Consider the following 27,148-nt stretch of genomic DNA (forward strand, 5'->3'; position numbering starts at 1 on the left):
CCTCCTGTCTTTCCCTCTTCTCTTCCTCTTTCCGTGTCTATCCATCTCTTGTCCTCTCTTTCCCTCTTTCTCTCTCTTTCCCTTTCTCTCTGTCTCTTTCCGTTTCTCTCTCTTCCTCTCTTTCCCTCTATCTGTTTGTCTCTTTCCCTTTCTCTCTCTTTGTCTCTTTCTCTCTCTCTCTCTCTCTCTCTCTCTCTCTCTCTCTCTGTCTCTCTGTCTCTCTGTCTCTCTCCCTCTCTCTCCCTCTTTTCCTCTCTCTCTCTCTGCCTCTTTCCCTCTCTCTCGCTTTCTCTCTTTCCCTCTCTCTCTTCCTCTGTTTTGCTATCTCTCTATTTGTTTCCTTCCCTCTCTCTCTCCTCCTGTCTTTCCCTCTTCTCTTCCTCTTTCCGTGTCTATCCATCTCTTGTCCTCTCTTTCCCTCTTTCTCTCTCTTTCCCTTTCTCTCTGTCTCTTTCCGTTTCTCTCTCTTCCTCTCTTTCCCTCTATCTGTTTGTCTCTTTCCCTTTCTCTCTCTTTGTCTCTTTCCCTCTCTCTCTCGCTCTCTCTCTCTCTGTCTCTCGGTCTCTCTCCCTCTCCCTCCCTCTTTTCCTCTCTCTCTCTCTCTGTCTCTCTGTCTCTCTCCCTCTTTTTCTCTCCCTCTCTCTCTCGGTGTCGCATCACTACATTGCAGACAGTGTGCAACAAGTAGAATGCAACCGGGAAGGGGCTGCCTCTGGTCTCGGCTCATTTCTAATACATCACTTTATATTTCCCTAAATGCAGGGCTGCGGGTTCTGGGAGGAATAAAGTATTTTGGAAGAAAGGGGAGAGAGGGGGAGCGACAGAGCGAATATTATAAAGACAACCCCCATTTCTCCTTTCCTAGTATGCCGGGGGTAGGTACAGTCATGCAATCACTCACTCACTCACACAGTCAGTTATTCCCACTGATAATCAGTCACTCGCTCATGAATTCACGGACTCAGTCATGGACGCACTCCCAAGCTTACAGGCACAGTCATACACATAGTCTGTAAGCAAGACACGTGACAGCCACGTGGGCACACACAGACATGCACTGACGCATAGGCACACATTCACAGTGGCACAGCCATGAACCCTCCACATGCACGCATTTCCAGTCACACTATTACATGCATACTCAGTCATGCATTTACACACACATCTATGCTCGCACACACACACACCTAGATGCATGCGCTCACATGCAGAACTGTCGCACGCACACTACCACCCTCAATCACAGCAGACATTCGCACATACTCTGCACGCACGCGCACTCCCTCCCTGCAAGCCACACAGCATCCAGTGTTCTCCCAGCTCCTATCCGTAATCCTCCTAATTAGATTCTTGAGACACAGTGCCATTATGCTGCTGAACCACTGCTAATTGTTTCAAGTAAAATTTCCATTAAAATTGCTTGGACTGATTAATTACTGTTCTGGGCAGGCGAGATCTTTGGCGCTGAGGGTATTGCTCCATTGTTTCCGCCATCCTGGGAGTCATGTTTTGTATCTTGGCTGATTGCAATGCAGACCATGCTGCAAAGCGCCAGAAATCTACTGGGAACCCAGAACAGAAGGCCTGGCGAGAGGTGAACATTCTGGGTATAGGTGGAGAAGATGCCGAGGAACGTGGAATCTCGGATTCCGTGGAATGGGAACTCATCGCCCTTTCTGCCGCTTGTAACACGCCAATAATACCGAGATATCAGGTGCCGGAAACAGTAGAGGCAGTTTTCTGGCATCCTGACGGAATTACCGTAAGGATACCGGCAAACTCTTAACGAGCCCCTTAGTCTGTGCAATGCTGAGGCCCCACAGATTCCACAGGTCTGCAGAGCCAGGCTCCCCCAGTCAACCAATCACAATCATGAGCATGCTACAGGCCACACTTGCACCCAGTTAGGAGAAGCAAGTCCCAGGGAGGGGAGGAAAGGCTCCATGACAGTGATGGGTTAATACACAAACATCTTTTTTTATATTGCGTTTCATACCAGCCTCTAAGCGCGAGACCGGGTATCTAAGCCACACTGCTTAGCGTTGTCTTGTTTCCAGGACAAGCACGTTGCCCCTGAGCTATCCTCGCAGGACTTAGCTGGAAGGTGGGTGTTAAGAGTTGGGGAGCAGGACCCAGCTGATGGTGTCCTGTCACCTAGCCTAGATAGGGTACTCCTGAAGGGGACGGTGGGGTCCAGCTTGTTAAGCTCCTTAGCTGTTCAAGTGTCCCGACGCCAATCCACAAACCTCCAGAAAATCTCTCGAAATTGACCCATTTCCGAATCCAGTTCTGGATCTTAAAGAGCCAGAATGGTGCATTCTGGTTCTTGCCTTTGTGAAATCTTGGAATACTGGAACATCTCCATGCAAGGGATATGCCAGATGTTTATTTCATTCTTTCATGCACCTGCCCTGTGTAGAACACCTGGTACCACTCAGCATGTGTGGGAACAGGACCATGCCTCGACGGGTCCACTCAGCCCACCACCCTGCCCCCCATTGTGGCTCATAACGATGGTAATAAGTAAGGTCAGTTACCAAGCCCTCTGGATCTGGATGGTAGCAGCACCATATTGGTGATCAATGAAGGTGTGAAACACAGGGGGGATGGTCAAAGTGCTTTCCATTCCCAGACATGGATTGTAATGTAGGATCAGTCTGCGAGATCTAGAAGCATCGAGGGCTTAAGCCTAGACTGGCTCAGCTTCTCTGGGAAATGAAGCAGTGCAGCAAAAGCAGAAGATCCTGGAGACTCTGGGTGAATGCTGGTCAAATGGTACTGTTTTTGGTCATGTGAAATACTGTGCAATACGTGAAATCAAAACATGCGTGCTCACGCAACACGCCATGCACTTGCATGCTGCATATGACCGGAGGTGCCACGTGCAAGGAGTTGCTTGCTGCCTTCAAAGAAATCAACCATACACAGTGAGACACGATGACCACACCCCAAATCATGTCCTGCATACCCTTTGGGGGAATCATGTGCAGTTTCTAGACCAGGGGTCTACATCCTCTGGCTCTCTGGATGTTTTGGACTATGGCTCCAATGATCCCTCATCATTGACTTTGATGGCTGGGCTGATGGAAGAGACCAAGGTTGCAGACCCCGGTTCCAAGCTAATAAAACAGTCCTGATCTATTGATGTAAATATGGAACAGCTGCCTAATAGGTACTCATCAATGCACGGTTTCTTGGAACGGAATGCCTCTGCATGAAGTCTGGCAAAACCTTTTGCAGCCAGGTCATCAAGCACTTGCATGAGCCTACTGTAGAAATAGCGCCTAGATGTCCTCGGGCATTGGCGCTTTAGAAATACATTTCCATAACATAACAAGCTAGAAGGTCTTCCAAGGTTTGCTAAGATGTAAACAGTGCATTGCACAGCATGGGGGTGGCAGGGAGGAGAAGGGCTGTCTCCTAAGAAAGCCAGGAAAGAAGAAAAGGTTGGGCTGAGCCAAACACAATAATGGGGTGGCAACAGTGTGGTTTAGTAGAACAAAAAGGTGCTATTGCCGTAAAATGCCTGCCACAAGATGTAAAGGGGTGCTTATTGAGAAGAACAAACAACAGTTCTCTCTATCCAAACCTTAATCACCAACAATATCCAAACCTTTATCACCAACAATAAAAATGACAGAATGCCCCTTTACTTTTGCCAATACCTGACAAGTTAGTTATGCTTGCCCACCACGGTGGTTATAACTATTAGCGTCCGGCATGCTTTCTGGTGTGCTAATAGTTTCTTTTTTAGGATGAGAAATGGCAAAGTTGCCATTTCTCAACTTTAAAAAACTACCAAACAAAAGGGCCACTAAGGCCTCAGAGAGAAGGGTACATATAGTCCCTTCTCCCTTTCCGGCCCTATGTCCCAAAATCAAAGAACCCCATTCATAAATAAACATCACAGAAAGCTTATCTGCATAATCATGTATTTCTGTATATCGGCACGTATATGTTACGCCATTTGGCATTTGTATAGCACCTACTGCCATTGGTATGGCCTCGAAGCGCTGTGAGGAGGAACGCCCCTTGGAAGACCCTTGTGTGAGGAGTGGTAAAATGCGTGTGTGCATTTATAGCCTGATCGAAGGTAGGTAGGGAATGGTTAGGTCCCTAACAGAAGCCCATATTATCGGGTGTGGGAGGGGTGCTGTGTCAAATTGTCAAGAGTCAAGCTATGTGAACAGCTGGACTGAATTCTGCGTGGGACTCAGCTGTATTCTATGGGTGGAGGTGCTCGGGTAGACAGTGATGCGTGTTTAGTGTAGGGTGTAGTCAAATCGTGTGCATGTCAAATGTGTACGGCTATTTGAACAGCTGAAACGGCCCCGCCATGGGACTCAGCTGCATTTCGAGGGATGCAGTGCACGAGTGTCAGCAAAATGCAGGATATGTGGGGATTAATAGTGCCAATACACCCTTTGGAGCACTCTGAGAAAAAAAAAACGCACGTGTGGAAAAACAGAGTGGCGAGATCCAAAGTAACAATTTATATTAGGAGCTCAAGGGACTCATCAGGGGTTGGGTGGAGTGGCAAAAATGTGGCGGTAACGCTATTACCACTCTGCCCAATCCCGAGTTTGGGCAGAAAGCTGGAGATACACAGTATCTCCAGCTTTCTACCCATTTTCGGTGCTATTACCACTGGCGTTATTACCGCCGGCGGTAATGGCGCCAAAAAGCCTCATAGCATCCTATGGACTCTAAACAAAATGGGGATTTACAGCCTTACCACTACTCTGGATCCAGTGCAAATTGCGTCAGACTGAGTAGCGGTAATGCCATTTGTCTTGGGAGGATAGCTCAGGGGCAACAGGCTCGCCTTGGATGCAAGCTGATGTGGAGCAACACAGATTCGATCCCCTAGTCCATGCTTAGAAACCTCTGGATATTAAGCGCATTATAAATGACCAATAAAAATTACAATTTGCATTGGTGGTATCCCAGCGCAATTCCCACCTGGATACTGCCAAGGCCGTGATGAAGTCCCAAGTCAGGCAAAATGTAAGTGTGGCAAAACACAGTCAGTGACGAGCTTCAAGCAGCAATCCAAATGGGAAACCTAGTCAGGCAAAATGTGTGTGGTAAAGATGAGGTACAGATTTGACAACACATGTTTACTTCCATTTGCAATTGATATCTTGGAAATTTTTATTTATATTAAAACCACTTAGAATAATCTGTTTCCATTTGATAACATATTGGATGAATTAGTAAACGTGTTGGTGAACAAATAAATGCATTAGAACTGTAATGATTAAATTGAGTTGATTGGTTCGTCAGTTTCAATCTGTGGGGATATGTGAATTGGCTAATGGCAAGCCTCTCAATCAAACTTGTGTGCCGCGCTGACGTGTGTTTCGAGCATACGCTCTTCTTCAGGGATGTGCAAATTGTTGGTGACATTACCTGCTTGGCTACCTGTGTTGTACTGTGTATGTTTACACTTTCCCCAACTTCATATGGCTGAATGTCTAGTCTTCGTGACTGGGAAAGTCCGATATATGTAGGAACAAACCAAATTCCTGATCTAGCTGTTATGATTACTGCATGGAAATTAGCTTTGCTAATCACAGTTTTGCTTTGAGGTTATTTAAGTGTACTTCTTCAAATTCTAATCTTGTTAACTGATGTATTTAAAATTCTCTGTCAGAATTTATTCTTCAAATTGTTGACAATATTTGTAACTTTTGTAAAGGTTACTGCGTAACCAACACAAATAAAATACATGAAAAAATGATCCATCTAGTCCCATAACAGGCCTTATACCATAGGCACGTCGATCTGGCGACTTACTGTCCAAAGGTACACCCAGTGTTTAATATCAAAAGCTTTTTCACCATTGATAAGATTTCACTACGGAAGAGAGTTTGTATTCATACTTGTATTTATTTGAAGAACAGGGTTGTCAATTTCGAGCAGAAATGACTTGCAATAACACATTTACAGGTGCAGGGGAATGCCCCGGAGGGCGCCTGTACAATAGTACTAAAATGAGAACACGTGGTGAGCCAGTTTATGAGGATGTGAACAAAGTGTGAAATAGACCAGGGACAAAACAAAAAGAAAATGTAAGAAACCAATGACTTACACAAGTAACATTCACCAGGGGTTGGTGGGGGTCGAGGAGGGGGTGGGAGGTGATACAGGCTTGAAAGTAGAGTGGACTTTTGTACAAATATATAAAATTACATCATTATGCAACACTGTAGGCAATAGGGGGGTCAAATAGGGAGGGTGAGAGAGAGGGAAAAGGGAGCTTCGTCTTGGTGAGTAAGTGAAGTTCAAGCTGCACTAAATGGAGTTTACAGGTGTGCAGCATCCAGCACTATGTGTAGTAGATTATCAGGGGACCTCTTTCTAAGTTTGCTGGTCTGGAAACAAGAGTGCCGGTAAACTCACCGGCACCCTTGTTTCCGGACCAGCAAACTATGTGTTTGCCTAACGTGGTTGCTGTTTCCGACAGGTTTGTCCCTGCCGGGCGCAGTAGTCACTGTAGGCAAACCCTTCATGGAAACACCTATGTTTCGGACTCTATGGGAATGGGGATTAACAAATATACCGGTGCCTGACTTCCCGGCCGCCAGACTCCTAATGAGCCAGTGGCAGCGGGAAGTCAGGCGCCGGTAAATTATTACGGGGGTCTGGCGGCCACCGGCCGGTAGCACAGGCAGGGTTACCGCCGGACCCGTAATGAAGCCCAAGGTCAGCCAACTTGTAGCCCTCCCTAAACGCCGGCTGATCTTCCTAACCAATGGGAGAATACTCCAGACCAGTATGTTGGCTAGGACGTTAGGAAGGATTACATCATCAACGGTAAGCAATGAAAACTGGCTATAAGATGAGAGCAACAATCGTTTATGTAGTAAAACCTGTGAGATTTGCTCGACGCCAAGAGGTTGGGGGCGCTCCCCCTGTGCAAGTTCTTCCGCTACTTGATGAAAACAAAGAAGAAAGCGTTTCCAAAACACTCATAATGTTCGCCTGGCAAACTACCTCCTCCAGCTGCTTTGCCAGGCAGGAGTGAGGCGACAGATATTGAACATCTGGATATATGTACCCTGAGGATGCCTCCTGAGCTGCACTGTGGCATCTGACAGCCTCCTAACACACACTGCGCCTTTCGGACTAATGTGAGCCATACGTTCAGGGTAGGCCACTGGGGGCTATGGTGTAGGTTTCTAAAGTCACATGGGCTATTAAGGCGGCCCGAGTGGGATTCAAACTCTGAGTGGGGTTTGAAGTGTTCAGCAACACTTTGCCTATCCATATGTCCTCATTGGCAGCTGCCAAGTCTAACAGGGGCCCAGTGCCTGGGTGCCTATATGCCACGCAGAACAACACTGGCACCAAGCAGCAAGCCAATATCTGGGTCACCCCAGCCAAGCTCTTGAGTAGGGCACGCGCCTCAGACATGGGGCCAACCCGCACTTTGCAAGATTGAATTTGCTACAGACTCATCCCTTCATCCATCCATGGTTGATAAAATGAGGAACATTAAAGTGGGTCTTAATGAGAGATATTATTACAATGCATAGAAGATGGTGGAATGCGGCGGGAAGCAACATATGAAAGAGTGATATTGCTATTATCCCACAGTCTGATGGTGCCTCATAAGAGGTATGCCCAAGAGCCTCGGCAATCTGCTTTGATGTCCTGGTGCCAGGAGGGGGATATATATTTCTCCTTCATGATGAACCATAGAGATGGGATCCGCGGACACAGAAAGTCTACCGATGTCTTCGTGTGTGCTTCTCCGACCATGGATTACAATTGAACTGACATCCGTGCTGAAGCTAACTGCGTTATAATGCTATTTTGCAGACAGTAATCAGATATGGAGTTCATTATTGGCATACGTGTGGCGCCAAGAACACCAGCTGCTGTTTGTCTCTGGAACCGCGGCCTGGCATTCTTGGAATACGTTAAAATGTGGATCGCGTCACAAACGGTTCGTTATAGAGCCAACGGGACTCTTCTGCGCCGTACAGTTGGCCACAATCTACCAACATCACAGAGCTACGCAAGCCGGTTTGTCCCTCCTTATTTAAACTTAAGTGCTGGGGTGGGTGGAGCCTACAATGATTCCTTGTGGGAATCCAAGACGAACATAAGATACCCTTAGCACTTAAGGGGGTTTGATGAAGAGCGAACCTGGACCGCAGGAATATAGACTGCCATACAATGTGATATTTAAAAACAGTCGAATACAAAACACAGTAACAGTGAAGATCACAATGTTTAAAACAGCTAACTGTATCAAAGCGTATCATTCACAATCTGGGGAAAAATACAAGTTTTCAATTTTTGATGAAAAGAAATTGACGTATCAACTCTTAAATAACATCCTCTCTTTCCATCCCGACCCTTCCCTTGACTCATCTCTTCATTATATATAAGCAGGCTATATAAAGTATTGACAAATACATATATCAAGATGGAAGAAGATACAGTCAGGGTGTAGGCCAAGTGAAACAGTACCTAAGGGTAGACGGGAATAGGGCCTAGGTTAGAAAGGGGCCACAGGAAGCAGGAACAGTTATGATATGATAAGTTATTTATAAGGCGCTTAATACCCAGAGGTTTCTAAACCCCGGACCCAGGGATCGAACCTATGTTGCTGGTGTCATCTTGCTTCCAAGGCGAGCATGTTGCCCCTGAGCTATCTTCCCGAGACATCAGAGAAGTCTATTGACTTATCTGATAATAAAGTACAAAATACAAACACAAAATGGAAAACCAACAGTGATGGGGCCAGACGCAAGGAAGGCAGAAATGAATTCCAGATACTTGGAATGACTTCGGAAAAAGCTTGGCACCAGTTAAGCCCTTCTAACAATCCTGCGTTAATTACACATAGCGCTCAGTAAAGGCGGGCCTCGTTATTTTACATAGCGCTCAAAACTCTTGTGCACCACCGCCACATTTCTCTGGAATGAGAGCAGAACCAGTAGTTATCAATAGTAATGTGCCAAGGACCACTCTCTTGGGTGAGTTGGATATCCCGGGATTTTTCCGCCCCCTTGTAATGATCGCTGGTGGGCCGCGGTTGCCCATGGTTTCCCTAAGGTCCGCATGGGAGCGTTTACTTCCATGTCTGCCGGTAACACTACTATACTGCAGCTCGCGAACAGCCCTCGTGCCATCTGACTGCCTTCCCGCTGCTGCGCGTCTTATCTCGCCACCATTCAATCTATTCTATGGGAAAAAAATGCAAATCTCTTGTAGGCTTGTCCCCAAACAGTAAAATCCAGGTGAGGTTTCAGAAGGACCACTAAATATGCAAATAAGATAGGGTGGAATTGACTATATGCAAATGTTTCCTTATGCACACTGGTTCAGGGAATCTAGAAAACCGGACTGGATTACGATGTGCATGGGGGGGATAAATCCCAGGGCTCAAGTCGAGGGTACACGCGGGTAGATGGAGTCCCCCACTTTTTTCAGGAGTCCCCGCCCCACTTTTTTCAGAGGGCACCTTGATATGCTAATTTCTGGTGATGCCACATTCAATGTGCATGTTAATGAGTACCCCCACTTTTTCTTTTAGGATTTGACCCCTGATAAGTCAAATGGTGCTGGGCTCAGTATTCAATTTTTGGAGTTCACACCCCCTTCCCCTCCTTTCCTGCCTTACATCCATTGGCAGAGAGGATATAATACAGACCTTAATCCATAGTGTAGTGTGCCATTGCCTATTTCCTCTGGAATGCGCGTGCATTGTGCAGCTGTGGGAGAACTGTGCATGTGACTGGGGAATTCATTCATCTGACTTATTGCAGCACATGATAACATGAATTGATTGCCGGCAGTCCTGGATGCAGGGGGCGTCCTGCGTCTGAGTATGACGACTCCTACATCCAAGCTGAAGGGGTCTATGTCATTTCATCCACAGTCATTATTTCAATGGGTTTTTAATTAATGTTTCATTTTATTATTGTTGTTTATTAGTCCAAAAGAACGTTTACAATATTACATACATGTATACATTTACAACATTAACTCAACAATTCATCATTTTTAAATATAAATATTAATGCAAGTAATATTTCTTAATGAAAAAACTCATCGAAATTGATTTATTATTTTTGGGGATTCCACCCCAAATACCCCATCCGCTATTATTGTTTTTTTTTAACTATTCCCGACCACTTTCCCTACCCCCTATATATTCCGATTAGTTTTTTTCATTAAAAATATTTGTTTAAAAAAACCCATAAAAATAACAAACGTCCATGAAAGGACGTTGTACCAACTGAAAATGTCTATCATTGGAATTGCTAAATGAGGGGATTTGCATATTTTTAAATCTATACATGGAAGTTCCTTTAAATTCAACACAGGATGTCCTTGTTCTACTCCTTGCCTTTGTCCCAGGAGGAAGCTGGCAAATTAGCGAGACGGCGGCCTCCTGTTAGCAATGAGTTGTCGCCCCATTTGTGCTGCCACCAGGCGTGCTTCTTGAGTGGGTGGAACAAAGGGTTTGGGAAGGCAAATTAAAAACAATGCAAAAAAAGAAAGGGTGATGGCAGCGAGCTTTCTGCGCCTTCCTTCCTTCCTTCCTGCCTTCCTTACTTCAGAACACTGACCTTCAAAACACTATTCATTTAAAATACCTAGTTCTTAAAGTGTAGATTGTGAAGCATTTGTGTAGTGCAAGAGAACGTCTCATTTGTATTGGTATGGACTTTGTATAACGCTAATAGTTGGTTTTGTGCCTCAATGTTGGCATTTGCAAGGTTTGTAAACTCCCCTTTTTATAGGTAGCAACTTTAACAACTTGTAAAAAACGTTTCCCCCAGCTTCTGAATAGTTAAAGTGACGCTGCTTTCCCCACAGGAAGTGACATCGTTCTCTGCCGCGTCACGCTGTCACTGACCACAAAGGGAATGGGAGGTTTTGCACCAGCAGAATTCATTGAGTTTTTTTTAATGGATTTTGACAAAAATATACGTGGGGTGGGCATAGGCTAATAATTAATGTAGGGGGACTAAAGGAGGTGGCTATGGGGCGTCCCCCCCACATATTTGCAGCAAAATCAACCGTAAAAAAAATAAGATCGATGAAATCTAACGAGATGAAAAAAACTCTCCAAAATCACATAGAACCGCCACAAATAAGCAAGAAACACTTGGAGGCGAGGCTGCGGGATTATAGTGTTGCATGAGATGCCACGAGTAAAACATGCACAGACTTCATCTCCGCTGGTGCAGGAAGCAAAGAGCCCGAAGACAGGCCTTCTCTGTCTATGCCCCCAGACTCTGGAACCTCCTCCCCGTCAACACCAGACTCCTCCCATTGCTTCTGCATTATAGGACAAACCTCAAGACCCTCCCTTTCAAGGAATGGCTCCTCCCTAACGGTATTACCCAAATTGTTAGTTTACAATTGACCTTTTCACAATTGACCGAATATATATATATATATATATATGGGTTTTGGGGGGTTTGGCGTTGGGTGTGGGGTTGTGGAGGGTTTTCCCCCACATATATGGTACAATTGACCTTCACAATTCGGTCAATTGTGAAAAGGTCAATTGTCATTCGAACAGTTGTAAAACTAACAATTCGTATACAACCTCCCTAACACCCAGGTCCACATACTGTCCACTCCTCACCTAGGGTGAGACTGGGTTATCTACCCATACTGGTTGCTCTTATATCCCGTAATGCCAAAGTGCCCGCCGCCCACTCCCCCGTTGTTAGTACCATGCAGCCTTGTATCTCTGCTTCCCTCCATGCGTACTTCCCCCTATGACTTTTGAGGGATTTAATTGATTCCTGAAGCTCGGTCCACGCTAAATAAATTCCATATTAATAATATTGGTAATTAGCTGCAGAGTGGCGGGCCATGGAGTTCAGGCTTTGTTCTATTCACTGAATATACATGTGGTTGTGGCATGCACCCTATCCAGCGCCCATCTCTGGCTTCTAGCCAGTGGTTCTTCATCGCTCTGATAAACGACGCACCATGGAAGTCACATGAAAAAATTGCAAACCAACATTTTTGGTTTGCGTACACTATTGGTCTTGGAAAAACAAGGCTTCTTTGTTTATCTGCGTTATGGCTTCAAATGCCGAAGGGCGTAAAATGCTTGCATTTGACGTCAGTTATAAAATTGGAAGCATTCATTCCGTTGAGGCCTTCGCACTAAAATCCTGCCATCCCTGTTTCTTTCACTTATAATTTCAATGCAAGACAACTGCCTCTGACACTGTTCCTTCGAAGTCCGGATCCACAAATTGCCCTCTTTCCTTCTATAGCACCCACGGAACGTACCCCTGGGTTCTAATCAATCAAAAAATATCTTCCCAGATCCATATCCAAATATTGACATAGAAATCTTCCCAGCAACATCCTCCTGGACGCTATAAGGTCCTCAGCAAAAATCTCTCTGTACGGTAATCTTGACAACATATCCACACCATTATATTGACTTGAATAGCATTGCCGAAAGCCACCATGACGCAGTATCCACCTATTCTGGATAGGGTTACTGTGCCTAGCTACCTGCCATATTGGAAGAGAACGTGCTTAAGGGTGGATCGCACCACCAAGCTGTCCCCCACGCTTGTGCCCAATTTGTTTTAGAAAGTTAGATTTCACAAGGCTCCTCCTCCCACGGGAGGGGGCATAAAGATTTCCGCCAGGCATTCCACTTCCGGTTATTTCTGCGGAGGCTGGGGAATGATATATATGTTATGGCATTTGTAGCACGCCTGTACACAAGTGTTTCTAGGCGCGACAAGACAAGGAGGGGGAAACAAAGGGAGGACAAAACAATGATCTTACTAGGCCTAGTGCCATTCAGATTGCGCAAGTGCGGGGAAGAGGGAAAGGGGGAGGTGCCAGGGGGGAGGGGAAGCGAGAAGTGCAGGTAAAACAAGCAGGTGGCTCATAAATGCAGTGAGAAGGGACGGGAGGGTTGCAGGATGAGACCCTTAAGTGCTGGGGGAAACCGGAGGCAGTGCAAGGACGACTGGACAAGCAGGAGCCTGGGCCCGGATTCAGAGGGTATACAGGTGACCAGTGTGTGGGGCAGTCAGGTACATCAGCCGGGGAGAGAGAGCGGAAGCAAAAAGGAACGTCTTGAGTTGCTTCCGGAACTGGAGGTGGTTCTGCTCGAGTTTGAGAGAGGCAGGGAGGCTGTTCTAGAGTGAGGCCTGAGCCGAGGAGAGAGATCAACCCCAACTCTCTGCTGGGAGAAGCGTCTGGCCCTCAGAGAGTTGGAAGTGGATGAGCAGAGAGCTCGATAAGGAAGATGTTTTGGAAGAGCAAGCTGGAAGTAGAGCAGTCCCAGGCCCCAGAAAGCCTTGTGGATGATGCAGAGGGTCTTGAACTTGATCCTTGCAGCCACAGGGAGCCAGTGAAGAGATTTCAGTGCTGGAGAGATACGATCCGTGGGTTTGAGGCCAACGACATTCTTGCAGTCCTGTTCAGGATAAGTCGTAAAGGTCAAATAGTAGAGACAGCAGATTTAAATATATCGTATGTCTACACAGTACTTACAAAGCGTGAACTTACCTGTGAAGGTCTGGCACACTGAGTATTGTAGTCACTGCACGACCCCGACACTGCATGATGGCTGCAAGACAGTCTTGCATCTGATGTAATGCTTTAGCTTACGCAGTATTGAAAGAGCTATTCTTAAGTTTGATTGGACCTTGAAGTCTGCAAGCAGCCAAGAGGCTTCAGATAGATGTTTTATGTAGACATACTGAAGGCTGGCTGCGGGTTGCGATGGCCTTTTAAGCACACCTGTTAACAACTTTGTACGCAGTTTGGGGTAAATATGAAGCAGCAAACCCTGATTGCTTCATTTTAATGTGCTTCTAGGTTAACATGGGTAATTCTTTAAAAATACTGGGTTCCTTGAGCCAAATTCTGCAAAGACCTTGGTCCCGATTCATGGAAGTGTTTTATAATGGCGCAATGCCATAGGTAAACGTTCTGTCAATCAGGCCCCTTATGTGCACCAGTGTTTTTATGCAATAATGTATGCACTCTTGAATTGCAACCCCCAACACTTGAGGAAATATGTACCCTTTTCAGTGGGGGCCGGTACCCTGCAATAACGTGGCTGTGCCAGGCCTGCCTCCCATGCATGCCTTCGCTTCATCCAACAGAGTAGAAAGGGGAAATGGTTTTTTTGTCACACATTCACTCTGCGGCCATCATCTGATGGAGAAGTCTATACGAGTACGGAAGCTAATACCATCTCAGCAAGTTATTTTTCATCAAGACCAATAAAAAGTATTACATCTTGGAATGTAGGTGCAAGTTAATCTTCTGATGAGTTTGCTATATATGCCTAGGTATAAACTCCCACCTGTACATTACAAAAAATTGTTCTATTTTCTTAGATCCCCCATTTTTTATCCGCTGAGTTTTTTTTCCAAAACACATCGAATGTTTTCATTTTTTTATTGGGGGGGGTTCCCCCAAGCCCCTCCCTTCCCTATTATCTAGTCTCTATTCCCCACGTCGCTAGCCCTTATATCTCCTTGCCCACCGACCCCCACATTTTTCGTGAGCTTTTTTAGGGCTAAACATTTCCAGCAAAACACTCTGCGAAAAGAAAGCCTGGCGATGTAACAACGTTGTACCCAAAAAACACTAGCACAGCGCATGCAAAAGTTTAACTGGCTTGCGCCAATTCGGTATAATGGGCCTTGTGAGTCCCTCCATTCCTTGTTCTTTGAAAATACAAAGTTAGGACAGAATTGGGGGGGGATCACCTATCTTTGCAACCGAAAATTAGTAAAAAAGCCCCCAATGATGTCAAGGAGGCTTAACGGTGTCCAGTTTTTACTCTAGGGCTCTGCTTCAGTCTGTATAATCCCATTGAAGGCAAATTCTAAAATATACTATTTGTGGATTATGGTGATGTGACGTGAAGGTTAGCGAATTGAAGCCATGGAGATCAGAGGGCTTCCTGATAGAGGTCAATGGCAATGGGGGCATGTCCCCCAATTAAGGGGGCGTTGAGAGGAAGGCTGAGCCTCAGTCTCAGATCTGAGACCTGGAAGGATCTTTGAGGGGGACAGGAGGGTCCATGGGAGGCAGGAGCAGGCGAGTGGCAACCTCTACAATGGATTTGCCTCCCTGGCCTGCTCATTGAACAGTCTGCTGCAAAACCTTCTCATTCCCCATGCTTCCACACGCCCACAGAGAGCAGCCCAAGCTCACTGTCTTTCAATACCGAGGTTTAAACTTCAGAAAGCAGCAGGGGCCAGTTTCCCAGTTCTTGCCATCAAACTGTGGAACTCGCTACCTAATCCTCTCAGATCCGAACCTTCCTTTCACACTTTCAAGAGCAAAGCCAGAATGTGGCTCATTGCGCAGGGCTGTCCAAACTTCCACATGCCTCATCGACCATGATCCACTCACACTGCCTGCCTGATGCTCTGCTTGAGCCTTAACGCTCTGACTAATTCCGTTGTAAATATACTGTAAACATCTTGTAAATATCTTGTAAATATCTTGTAAGCACCTATTGAATGTTACGTTGATGTCTGCTGCGTACATTGTCACTGTAACCTCAAGAAATGCGCCCAGATGCCTTTGGGCCAGGCGCGCTATAGAAATAAATAAAATACACATACAAATTATGCACAACTAAAAAAGCAACTCCGGCTATAGCAGCGTTCCACTTAAGATGGAAAGATTTATTCCACTGTGCCATCCTGGGAACCTCACTTCATCCCTGTTTTGCCCAGTCACCCCATTAACACAATTTGGGAGTGTTTGGGAAAAGCCAAACTCCAGTTTCAAGTGTTATTAATAACCGGGTTGAGTGCACTCCCAAGCACTGCGGGACTGGTTTGCTCATGTAATAGCCATCCACCTACACCCCCCATTCGCCCCCTCCACTGTCCGTCAAGCAAGGGATCTCACTAACCAAGAGAATATTACATTTAAGGTCAAACCCCCTGATAATATCTGTGGATTTGGAATATTTAGAGAAACTTTGATGTGCTGGGGTCCGGCCAATGCACGGTGTTTCACAGCTCTCTACAGAGTAGACTAGAGTTAGTCATTGAGGGGAGCAGGGAGCTATTCAGCTCCTGCTTGCAGCCTAGAAGAGCCTCGTTAGCTCGACACCAGCAGCTACCAGGAGCTACCTTTGACTCCCCAGGCCAACTGATGCTGAACAAACATCTCTGTAAATGTAACTCTGCGGTTGGGACAATCTATAAGTAAACATTGGGACACATCTAACATGTCATTTAAATCATAAAGGGTTGTAAATGATGGACAAAATGATACGTTTGCATCTTAGGTGGAAGTTAGATTTGTGCAACGCTTTGTACTAGTCCTTATTCCCTAGTGGTAGCTCCTGGTCACTGGCTAACGCTGGATACCCAGGAGCTGCTTTTAGCTCCTGCTTATCCAATCTTAATTTGGATCCCTGTAGAAAGTGCCCACTGATGGCACAAGGGAAATTGTTGCTGCTACTAGGGGCCTTTGATTGGTAGCAACCTGGACAGACTCTGCCAGGGACCTTTGGCTTTGACTACAACTCTCATCAGTGTTAGCCAGCACAGTCAATGCCAAAGGGTCATGGGAGTTGTAGTTCATAAACATTTGGACAGATACAGATTGCAGTCCCGTAGTCCATCCGGCTCAGACTTGCACTCAGTCAGAAGGGGTGGTATCGAGCTGTTTGCAAATCCCTTGCCCTGCCTTTACATTTACAAGCCTCTTGGGTATTTGTTAACCTGAAATGGCAATACATCTATGGAAGCTTTTGCCTCTGCCCCACTCTACTCTATCTTCTACTTACCCCCCCTCTCTTGCTTTCAGATGATCCAATCCAGCCGGACCCTGATTGAATCCGCAGATGCTGTGTATGCCAAGATCATCCAGGTGCAGACGGCCGGTAGGTGGCTGGAGAAAGCGGGGGCCTGGTGGGCGAGTAGAGTGTGGGCGAGGGGTGTGGGCTACAGGGGTCAGTGTGCAGAGCTGGTGGATGTCCTTGCGGGGTACGAGTAGCCTTTTGGAGGCCACCGGACCGCCTTTAAGGTGATTCCTAGCATTCGGCCCGCAGTGGTGATGGAGCGCGCTTCTATTGTGCGGCACAGCTAGTGGTGGGAGGTGCCTTTGTCTGAGGGTCAACTCCCCTACTTTGCCACTCCTAGATATTGCCAATGGCGAGAGGTTTCTCCAAGGTTCAGCCCGCAGCCCTTGCAATGTAGAAATGTATATATGCATGTTACTTGTATATCTTAATACATCTTTCAGACCATTTCTGGGGCACTGTGGGAGTAAGGAGTGCGGTGGGGTGGGTGGGGAAGAGGAGGGGTAAGATCGAAGAGAAATGGGGGTTGAGAGTGAAAAGAAACAGTGTCTGACAGTGGGACAAAAGTTTGGGTGCACAGTCAGAATGGTTTGTATTCCCTACACACCTGTTCCCGGAGGCGGTCTTTCCTATTGGGAAAATCAGGGGATTTCCCAAGAGATTGGTGGCTCTGAGAGGTCAGATGGACTGGGACAGAAAGGGAGCCTGGCGTTTGATTGGCTATTTTCTGCCTCGTCGACCTTGGATGCACCTATTTCTCTAGAAATCTGCAAATTCCTCAATCGGCCAATCTATCTCCACAACTCGAGACCCGCTGTGCCAGCATTTGCCGCCTACTGCTAAATCGCTCTGTTGAGGGTAAGGCCGATCAGCTCATTGCCTATGACCTGGGTAAGGCTGCACATTATGATGTACTTCCTCTCATACCTGTATGACAAAATCCCACCTAGAAAAACAGACCTGCACTCTGTGATGCAAATGGACCAAATTTACTCTGGGATCCTCCCCTTCTTGCGGGAGGGGATAGGAAGGGGTCAGGTGAATGGCCAGAGAGATGTTGGTAGGGCTGAGAGGCTGAGCCCCAACCTCCCCCTGATGTCAAGCAGCGCCTCATCTCCTCAAGGAACTGGATCCAGTGCTGTTGGGAGGCCCCTGAGTGATTCCAATTTGCATAAAATCAAAGAGCATTTTGGGAACATAAAAATGACCACACAATTCTAAATTTGAAATATGTCTCTGATAGTGAGTCAAGCATGAAACCCTTCTGAGCAAGTCATGCAAACCGGGATCTAGGCTAGTTTTGTTTGTCACAACACTCACCCTAATAATGAAATGTCTGTAAACCACATGCCCTACATGATCATTTGGACAATTTTTTTTCTGCTTGGGAGACTTGGCCGGTTCAGATTCAGTGAGGGCATCTTGTTTTCCAAAATGCTCAACAAAGCTTGTAAATGAGTAACTTAGTTCATGTACTGTGAGTCTGCTGAAGTGACCCACCAATCACTTGGGCTGCTTATGGGTGACAGGTTTTGAAGTGTTAGTGGGGGTGGGAGGTGGTATGGGCAGAGATGGTGCTCTGGCAAGACACATTTTTCTGGAGTGTATCTCTGTCTGGTTCCAGCACAATTCCTTCCCTGCCCACACACTGCACCCATGTACTTCCAAACTTCAAGAATCGACACATTAGCACAGCGGTATTGCTTTCCCCCCTCTCTCCCAAATAACCCAACCCGATCCGTAGAGCACTTGGAGACCTTGCAAATGGCAGCTGTGTGCGGTATAGGTCCAGTAGCATAACATATCGTATATCCTCTCACATTTACCAGGGAGATGTAAGAACACTTCTGTCTACTCTCAGCAACCACATATTCACTGTACCCACCCCAAACACGTGCTGCTGCCTCACCCAAATGCTCCCTGGGCTCCCAGAATATATGCACATCACGAAATATGCATCGCACTCCCCTGACACCCCCAAAATCCGCCTCTTACTCCCATAAGTGGGCCTCTGGTTCCCACAAAATGTATCTTTGATTACCAAAATGTATGCCTTGGATGCCTACGAAATGTCGCTCTGATTTCCCTCCTACTAGCCAGAGGCGTAGCCAGGATTGTCTAACAAGTGGGGCCTGAAGCTAATGTAGTCGGGCCCACCGCAGTGACATTAACATCTGTAAATGCCCACACAGCGTTGCAGAGTGGGCATTTACAGAGTTTGGATGGGCTTTGCCCGCTCAGGCCCTACCCTGTCTACGCCTCTGTTACAAGCCTCTGCATCTGGCAAAATGTGCATCAGCTTTCTACAGTAGGTGCCTCTGCCTCACACAAAATGTGCCTCTGATTTCCCTGCTGCAAGCCTCTGCATCTGGCAAAATGTGCATCAGCTTTCTACAATAGGTGCCTCTGCCTAGCGCAAAATGTGCCTCTGATTTCCCTGCTGCAAGCCTCTGCATCTGGCAAAATGTGCATCAGCTTTCTACAGTAGGTGCCTCTGCCTAGCGCAAAATGTGCCTCTGATTTCCCTGCTGCAAGCCTCTGCATCTGGCAAAATGTGCATCAGCTTTCTACAATCGGTGCCTCTGCCTCACACAAAATGTGCCTCTTATCCCCACAAAATATCCCCTGACCGTATGTACCACTGCTTCCCACAAAACTAGCCTCTCTCGTTCCCATAATACCTGCATCTGCCTCCCACAGTGTGTGCCCCGGCCTGGCACAGCACGTGCTGCTCTGTAACCCACAATGTGTCCAGCACAAAAATGCCCCGAGTCTTCGCTAAACGAATTAAATGTGTCTGTTCTTACACAATACTCCTTAGGCTTCAGGGGCGCAGCGTAGTACTGTTGCTGCAGCATTGCGGGGTCGCGCATGCGCTAGTGCAGCGAGCAGATGCGGGGGCAATGGAACCATTTGTCGAGATGCTGGTGTCCATAAGAAGCAGTGGTCAAATGGGCGGGAGCGGTGCGCCTCTACTTTTTGTTAATTAGGTTTTACTGTTCCTACAGTTTTATTTTAAAAAGAAACCATTCCGGAATGGTTGAGTTTTAAAATAAAAGTGTAGAAAGAAGATGAAACTTTCACTTCAGTGCACTGCAATGAAGATTCCTTTAAATAGCAGGCGCATTTGTTTGGGGGTTTGTGTGGGAGGGGTCGTGGTGATGGGATTTATGGGGAGCGGGGGCAGGCCAGCAGGGAACATAGTTCCACTACTTCTTTACGTACACTTTGACCACTGATACGAAGTGCTAGGGTGGTCAACACGTGAGTTTCCATCACTTCCCAATATTTCCTCGAGTTTTCAAGACCTAGATCCTTCGGTATCATGACAGCTAAACTCTGGAGCTCCATCACATGGTATACCACGTGAGAGGGCAGGTGACACACCTGTATTCCTCTCAACCCTATAAAGAAGCTACAGCTACACCTTTAGCTGGCAATGGAGACAGAGGGGCTTATCAAGGGAGCATTGGCAGACTAGGACTGATCACAGATTTCGAGGACCACTCGGAAGCCCGCAACAACCACCCAAAATACTTTTTTTCGAGGGTTTGGGAACCCTGGGAATCCCGCAATGCCATTGGGTGGTGTGTGGTTGGATTTTGAGAGCATCACTTTTCTGTTTTTTCTGCCTTTGGTTGGCTGGTCAGTCAATATAAATCCTGTGTACCGGACCTCGCGACTCAAGTCTTTTATGCATCCTATGCCAGCTTCCTGACAGACGGTGTCAGAAGTTATGGAAGTCAGCCCCACCCATAGATTAAAACTGGAATGTACCATGCCCTTGGCTTGACTTCACACCCAAGCCACCGCAGGTTCTGACAGAAGGGGCTTGTTTTGGATGGACACAGTGGGCAGACCCCTGAGGTGTCAAGCCCATTTCCCATGAGTCTAAAGTTGGCACTGCCGGAAAGGACCTATGCTTGACTGGCCTCACAATCGGGGCCGGTGGTTGATACGGCATAGAAGTGGGGACCAGGGTGACATAAAATCAGACTATTGAGGGGTGATTAAGTTATAATTTTTAATTATGTGACTGAGAGGGTCTTGTTGTGGGAAGGGAGCTCTGTCGCACAATTAATGTGTGAACCATACACCCTCTCTGACCTCGGATTTGGATAAGAACCAGAGATGGATCTCAGGGTTCAGTTCCACCTATTTTCTGGATGAAGCAGTATAGTGCCCCAGGGAGGACCGGACCTGAGCCCTACATCCCGTCTCCCTCCGACCGCCGAGACCATGAGGCCGAGATAATTGGTAACCAGCGAGGAGTTCTCCACTTTAAAGAACAACCCTTCCTGAAAGTCAGCTTTTGATAGTATCTACGCAGAGCGGAGTAGATTGCTGGCCTGTGCTTGCTTCGGGAAAAGAGGGGGTTGTTGTATCAGGTCACCAAAAATGTGAAGTGGAATGGTTAGACGCTGCATCAACTGTTTGGCCTGCCCCAATTTCGAACGGCAGTCTTAAAACCTACCAGAATGATTAGGGGAGAGCCCCCATTCAACTATTGGCCACCTTTTCCTGAATTGTCATGGGACCACTGAACCCCTTCAAGGCAAGCAACCATTTCTCCTAGTTATCTTAGATTACGCCATTCTGTACCTGGAACCATTTCCCTGGAAGAGTAACGCCAGAGTATGAAGAGTATGACTGAACACCTAACACCCTACTTCTCCTGAGTGGGGTCCCTGAAGGAAATGCTCACAGACCAGGCAACTCACTTCATGCTAGGAGTTATGAACTACCTGAAACAATTGGTACAAGTGGAGACCGTCTGCACCTCTCTTTACCATTCCCACACTTATGGGCTAGTGGAGCTCTTTAACAATAGTGGTATTCAGGAAATTGGCATCGGAGGACGTCCGAAACTGTGATGCGATGCTATGCTAGCCTGTTAATTAATTAATTGGCTTTTTATAACGCGCCTAATACTGTACTTGAGTCTGGGTTCCAAGCGCGGATCCAGGATTTAAACCTCTGTTGCTCTGTGTGGTCTTGTTTCCAAGACCAGCATGTTGCCCCTGTGCTATCCTCCGTGCTAGCGTCTTGTTTGCTGCCAGTAACGCTATCCTCCGTGCTAGCGTCTTGTTTGCTGCCAGTAAGGCACCGCTAGCCTTTTCCAGTCCTGCAGGTAGGCATACGGCAGCCTGGTTATGTAGTGGAGATTCCAAAGGAAGTCTGGGATGGAGAGCCCAATACGGAGATGGGTTCAAGAGAGTTGGTACAAGCTGCTAAAGACCAACTAGAAAGATGCAATGTCTTACCCAACAACAGTTGCAGGACAGCCAAGGGAAACAGAAGAGGTTCTATGACCAAGTGACCCAACTGCTTCGGTTCAAGGTGGGAATCTGGTGCTCGTCTTGTTACCGACATCGGAGAATAAGCTTACCGTCCCGTGGCATGGACCTAATACAATTGGGTTGATGTTCAATGACCAAAACGACCAGTTTCAACAGGGCAACCACTGGAAGACCAGCCAAGAGCATCACATAAACTGGCTAAGGGCAGGGTGACCAACTGAGGACCCTATGCTGGAAACATATCCAGAGTGGCAGGCAAAATCTATGTATAAAAAAAATAGCACGGACATTACACATTTCAAATAGAAGAGGGAAATAAGCCAAATACATCTTTTCACAGGAAGTCACGGTCCAAACTATAGAAGGTAAATTCTAAACCTTGGCAATGCCAATGTTCACGTTATGACCAACACGCAGCCTGCATTAATACGTAATGTTGGTCCATCGCAATGCAAAGGAAAACATTACCTTATACTTCAAATCAAACTTTAACTGACACTACAGTACTATGCCACTGCGCTCACTATTAATATTACAGAGCTCACACCAGTTAAATTGTGTCTCAATTGTGACGTGGTGTTTTAGTGTGAATTAAGTTTTGATTTGTAGAGCAATAGATTGTATTTATATTTGTGAAATATTCAATGTACACTGAATGTTTGTAGTAAACTTAACTTTGCTATATATATATGCTATATTTAAAGTGTATGCATGCATAGATTCTACATTTTCACACAGTAATTGTCTCTGCTTTCTTGCCAGTTCAGATTCCGCTCCCCTCTCCTACTGTCTTTGATTTCAAAAATAGTTCTACGCAAGTGGATTTTTCTGGCATTCGCGTCAGGTTCGCATAACGACGCCTGAATCATCCGCTGAGCTGTCAGCCTGCGCCATTCCCAGCGACAGCAAACCGCTGTCGGTGTCGTTTGCCCCGCCCACTTGCCACTGCGCAGTTTGAGTTTGCTCGGCTTGCCTGCGTTGGAGCTTTCCTGGGCACCTGTTTGGCTCCTGGAGCAGAAGTTGTATTCCGGGCCGACAGGTCCTCGAGGAAAAGAGTACTTTATAGTGAAATGATGCTGTGTGCAGGGCCTGAAAATTAAAAAAGAAACCATAATAGACACCCCCTCGAGAAAGATTATCTGAGAACTTATGAGAAGAATGGAATCCACCTCAATGGCCATTTAGGAAGATCTGACATTGGTAGGTAGCAGCAAGTCCAGCTCCTCCTAGGTCTGGTGGTCCTGCCAACCACACCGTTCTAAACCTCAGACTCAGGGCTGGTGCAAGGATTCCAGCCATCCAAGGTGATAGGCCATTGTGCTACCTCTTACCAATCCTGTGTGCCTAAACACACTGTGTCCACCTGCCAATGTGTCTTCTCCAAATGTGTGTCCTGCCCGCCTCGTTCACGCGCGCCCGTTTCACCATCTGTTTTAGACCTTTTCATATCAAGGTAAAACTTTAATCCCTCGGTCTTGCGCACAGGCAATCTATAACACACAGGCATTATTGAAACATTGAGCAGATCAGGGAGGATTAGCAAGAAGTACATCAGGCATGATTAGGAAAAATCCATGTGCTCGGCAGAGTGAAGAATAATGAGCACCATGCATGCCCACCCCCACCGAACACCTGCATCGACACATCCCTGTGTGAGGCAGATTTGCTGGCTGACATATGAGGGGCGGGTATTTTTAATGGTTGCCAGCGAGAGGCTGTTGCATCCCTCCACCAACGGTGCTGTCTGTCTGGAACTACCGCCGACTTGTTACTGTCCCCTGCTTCTGCCCTGCCTGCACCTGTATCCTTTCCACCTTCACTAAACTAAGCAGCGGAATTAATCAATGAAAAAGGCTGGGGGGGATGTTTAGCAGCTGTCAATAGCTTTGCTACAGCAAAACACAAGAGGTGATGGCTGGAAGGTTTCGAATTAATCCTAACCTCTGGCATTGCTCTGGGCAACCCTCCAGACCATCATTCTCCACCTGCCAAACCATTACAGAAGGGGAAAGACCATATGCAAATTAGGTTTGGTCCCACCACAAAAGGGGCAGTCCAGCCCAAACTGCTTGGTCACATCCCTTCTGCAGGAGACCACAACCATCCCCAAGCATGTTTCGGCCTTGTTGGGCCTCATCAGTGAGGAGTAGCTTAATCTCTAGGCCCAGCAGGCACGGGACCCACGTCTGGGCATACCCGTCACACTCAGGGTGACTATAGCAAAACAAAAGAGTTGATGGCATGAAGATTTAGAATTAACCTTAGCCTCTGGCATTGGTCTGGGTAACCCTCCAGACCATCGTTCTTCACCTGCCAAGCCATTAAGAAAGGGGAAAGACCACCACAGCTACGTTAGGGATGTAGCGCCCCCTAACATCCTCCCTCCAGTCATCGGAGGTGCAAACAATTACCCTTAACTCAGCTCTGCATTTCTGGCAAGCAGAGGGAATTCCTTTGGCATCTGAGCGATCAGTCCTGAGCAGGTGGCGTCGTGCCACCCAAAGTATCACATGGCGGCACAGGTGTTGCACCTGGCGAAGGTTCTTTGAACAGGCTGATTATCGCCAATGGGCTGCCATTACTGTCTGATGCGAAAATTGGGGATTGGCACTGCCCGCAAGATGGTGGAGCGGAGATGTGGAGGGCTTTAGGGTGCTGCGCCCCTGAAATTTTAGCAGCCCATTGAAAACAGCACGTGCAGCAGACCTTCAAACGGCCCTGACATACACGAAAAGTACAATATGTGGAACATCCGAGTAAGGGACCTTGTACAAAGGCAGGTGCAGCACAGGGAGCAAACAGCATTGAAAGCTTCCATCGCAGACTGGACAGCTCCATCGTGGACCGCATCTGTGCACGATACTAACAGACATGACACAAGTACAGCTTGCTAGCAGCATTGCCAACTTCCCTCACATACTAACATGAGTCACAGCCTAGACAGAAGTGCTGCAAAGTTCTCAAAGTAGGAACAGTCCTCACAAACGCAGCACATAGAGTTACTATATGTGTCAGACTCATCGAGACTACCCTCACAAATAAAAAAGGTACAGCATTGCTAGAGAGTGGGCTGAGGGGGCTATAGCCCCGGGTCTTTTGGTTGTAGCCCCAGATAGAAGCTCAGGGGCTACAACCAAAAGGGTATAGCTGGAGCTGAGTCTTGCCAGTACCTGCATTAGCTTAGCCCCTGATCTTTTCCAGACCTAACGCCCCTGAGTGCAGCATAGGCATGGCCACATCAAGCTTTGCTCAAACATGTACGCCGTCACTGGGTGGGTGCAAGCTTCCTGTAAAATCCAGCAAGTCTAGCAGAGGTAGGGCCAGTGGAGCCTTTGCTCTCTGTGTTGCTGCAAGCTTCCCTAACAAACAAGTGCGAGCTAAAATGGGCAGGGCTAGTGCAAGCTTGGCTTTCAAACACGTACAGTATGGTTACGTCAAGAGAAATCTACTCGCACAAAAGGCTCAGCATAGCCAAGTGGAAAGTTCCTCACACTATAGTGCAGCTTGGGCATGGGCCCTGCAAGTTTTCCTCACAAACAGGTACAGCGTGGGCTGGGCCAAGGCAAGCTTTCCTCAAACATGTACCCCGTCACTGTGTGGGTGCAAGCTTGCCTGAAAATCCAGCAAGTATAGCAGAGGTAGGACCAGTGGAGCCTTTGCTCTCTGTGTTGCTACAAGTTTCCCTAACAAACAAGTGCGCGCTAAGATGGGCAGGGCCAGTGTAAGCTTTTTTGAAAACAGGCACTGGTACAGCAAGCTGGGGCCAGTGCATGTTTCTCATAAAGACGTACACAGGGACAGCAACGGCTTGGCCAACGCCTGCAAGCGCCTGCACAGAATCCGTTCACATTAGAAAGAAAGTAGTAGCAGTGTCCAAGGCTCTAGGACACTCCCATCCCATGCACACCTATCAAACTGTGGATAACCTCAGCCGAAACATCAAACACATTATTGTAACTTGCAATTCATTTTATGTTCAGTTTATATGCAGAATACTTATTGATTGCACTGGGCTACGTCAGTATTTAATATGTGACAATTTGTCAATTCAAACATAAATCATTTGTACGCAGACAAAATCAATTAAACCAGGAAAAAGAGAGCTCTACGTGTCTCGGGATATCCAACCCTTCATCAGGAGCAGAATTCGTTGATTTGGCTGATTGATGTACTTTAGACGCTGGGGGTCATTACGAGTTTGGAGGTAGCCATGCTGTTATTAGTGCCATGGGTGCCTCCAAACCCGGGTCTGGGTTTGGTCTGGCTGAATGGGGATTTACCGGGACATTCCGACCTATGCGGACCCGGTATATGTCCATTCAGTAAACCATTCCCCATTCCCATGGGAATGGGGAAGGCGCTAATAACGGGCCCGCAAATTGTGGCCCCGTTATTAGCTCCAAGGTCCCTTAACGGGACCCGTAAAGAATGGCTGGTCATACCAGCCGTTCCTGTTGGAACCCGCCAAGGGACATATACCACATGAAAGACTGAGGGGAAATGTTTAATACGCCACGAGATTCATCCCCCTAGCAAGGCTTACAACTGTTTCTGGACTAGAGAAACTCATGGCTGCCATGTGGGGCCTCCTTAGGAGTGGAACTCACCAAATTCAAGAACACCTAGACAAGAAAACAGTGAAGCCACTGGGTGATGCATACAATATAATAGTTTATTAAATTGACATTTGAATGAACATATTCATCTAATTATAAAATTCAGTGTGTAACACTGAACTATTAAAACACACATTTAATTTCATTTGTATTTCATACACTATCGCAGTGCTATTAAACCCAACAATGTAAGCACTAAAAACCTATGCCACAACCTACTGCCATAAAAGGTCAGCTGTGTACACACAATGATAAAGACCCTGAACAGTGATAAAAAACTCCCGATGTAAACCACAAGACAGTCCCTACTCTCTAGGATACTCTCTCTCTACACCTTATGTCCTTGTTGAGTGAATCCACCTAAATCATGGTATGCGGTTCTAAACAATTCAATATGACATTAATAAGTGTTGGCTATTGTACAACAC

The 27,148-nt window shown here is 46.8% G+C and overlaps 1 protein-coding gene across 1 annotated transcript in view; it reads left to right on the forward strand.

Annotated features, from left to right (window-relative positions):
* Positions 1-27,148, forward strand: part of LOC138521543 (inactive phospholipase C-like protein 2) — a 639,517-nt gene that overhangs the window by 467,173 nt on the left and 145,196 nt on the right. Inside the window, exon 4 of the mRNA XM_069634464.1 lies at positions 16,810-16,885. Within this exon, the coding sequence (XP_069490565.1) occupies positions 16,810-16,885 (76 nt within the window). The remainder of the gene's footprint in view (positions 1-16,809; positions 16,886-27,148) is intronic.

The sequence above is a fragment of the Ambystoma mexicanum genome, chromosome 13 (genome assembly GCF_040938575.1).
Source record: "Ambystoma mexicanum isolate Mex_15411 chromosome 13, UKY_AmexF1_1, whole genome shotgun sequence".
In the NCBI taxonomy this organism is placed as follows: domain Eukaryota; kingdom Metazoa; phylum Chordata; class Amphibia; order Caudata; family Ambystomatidae; genus Ambystoma; species Ambystoma mexicanum.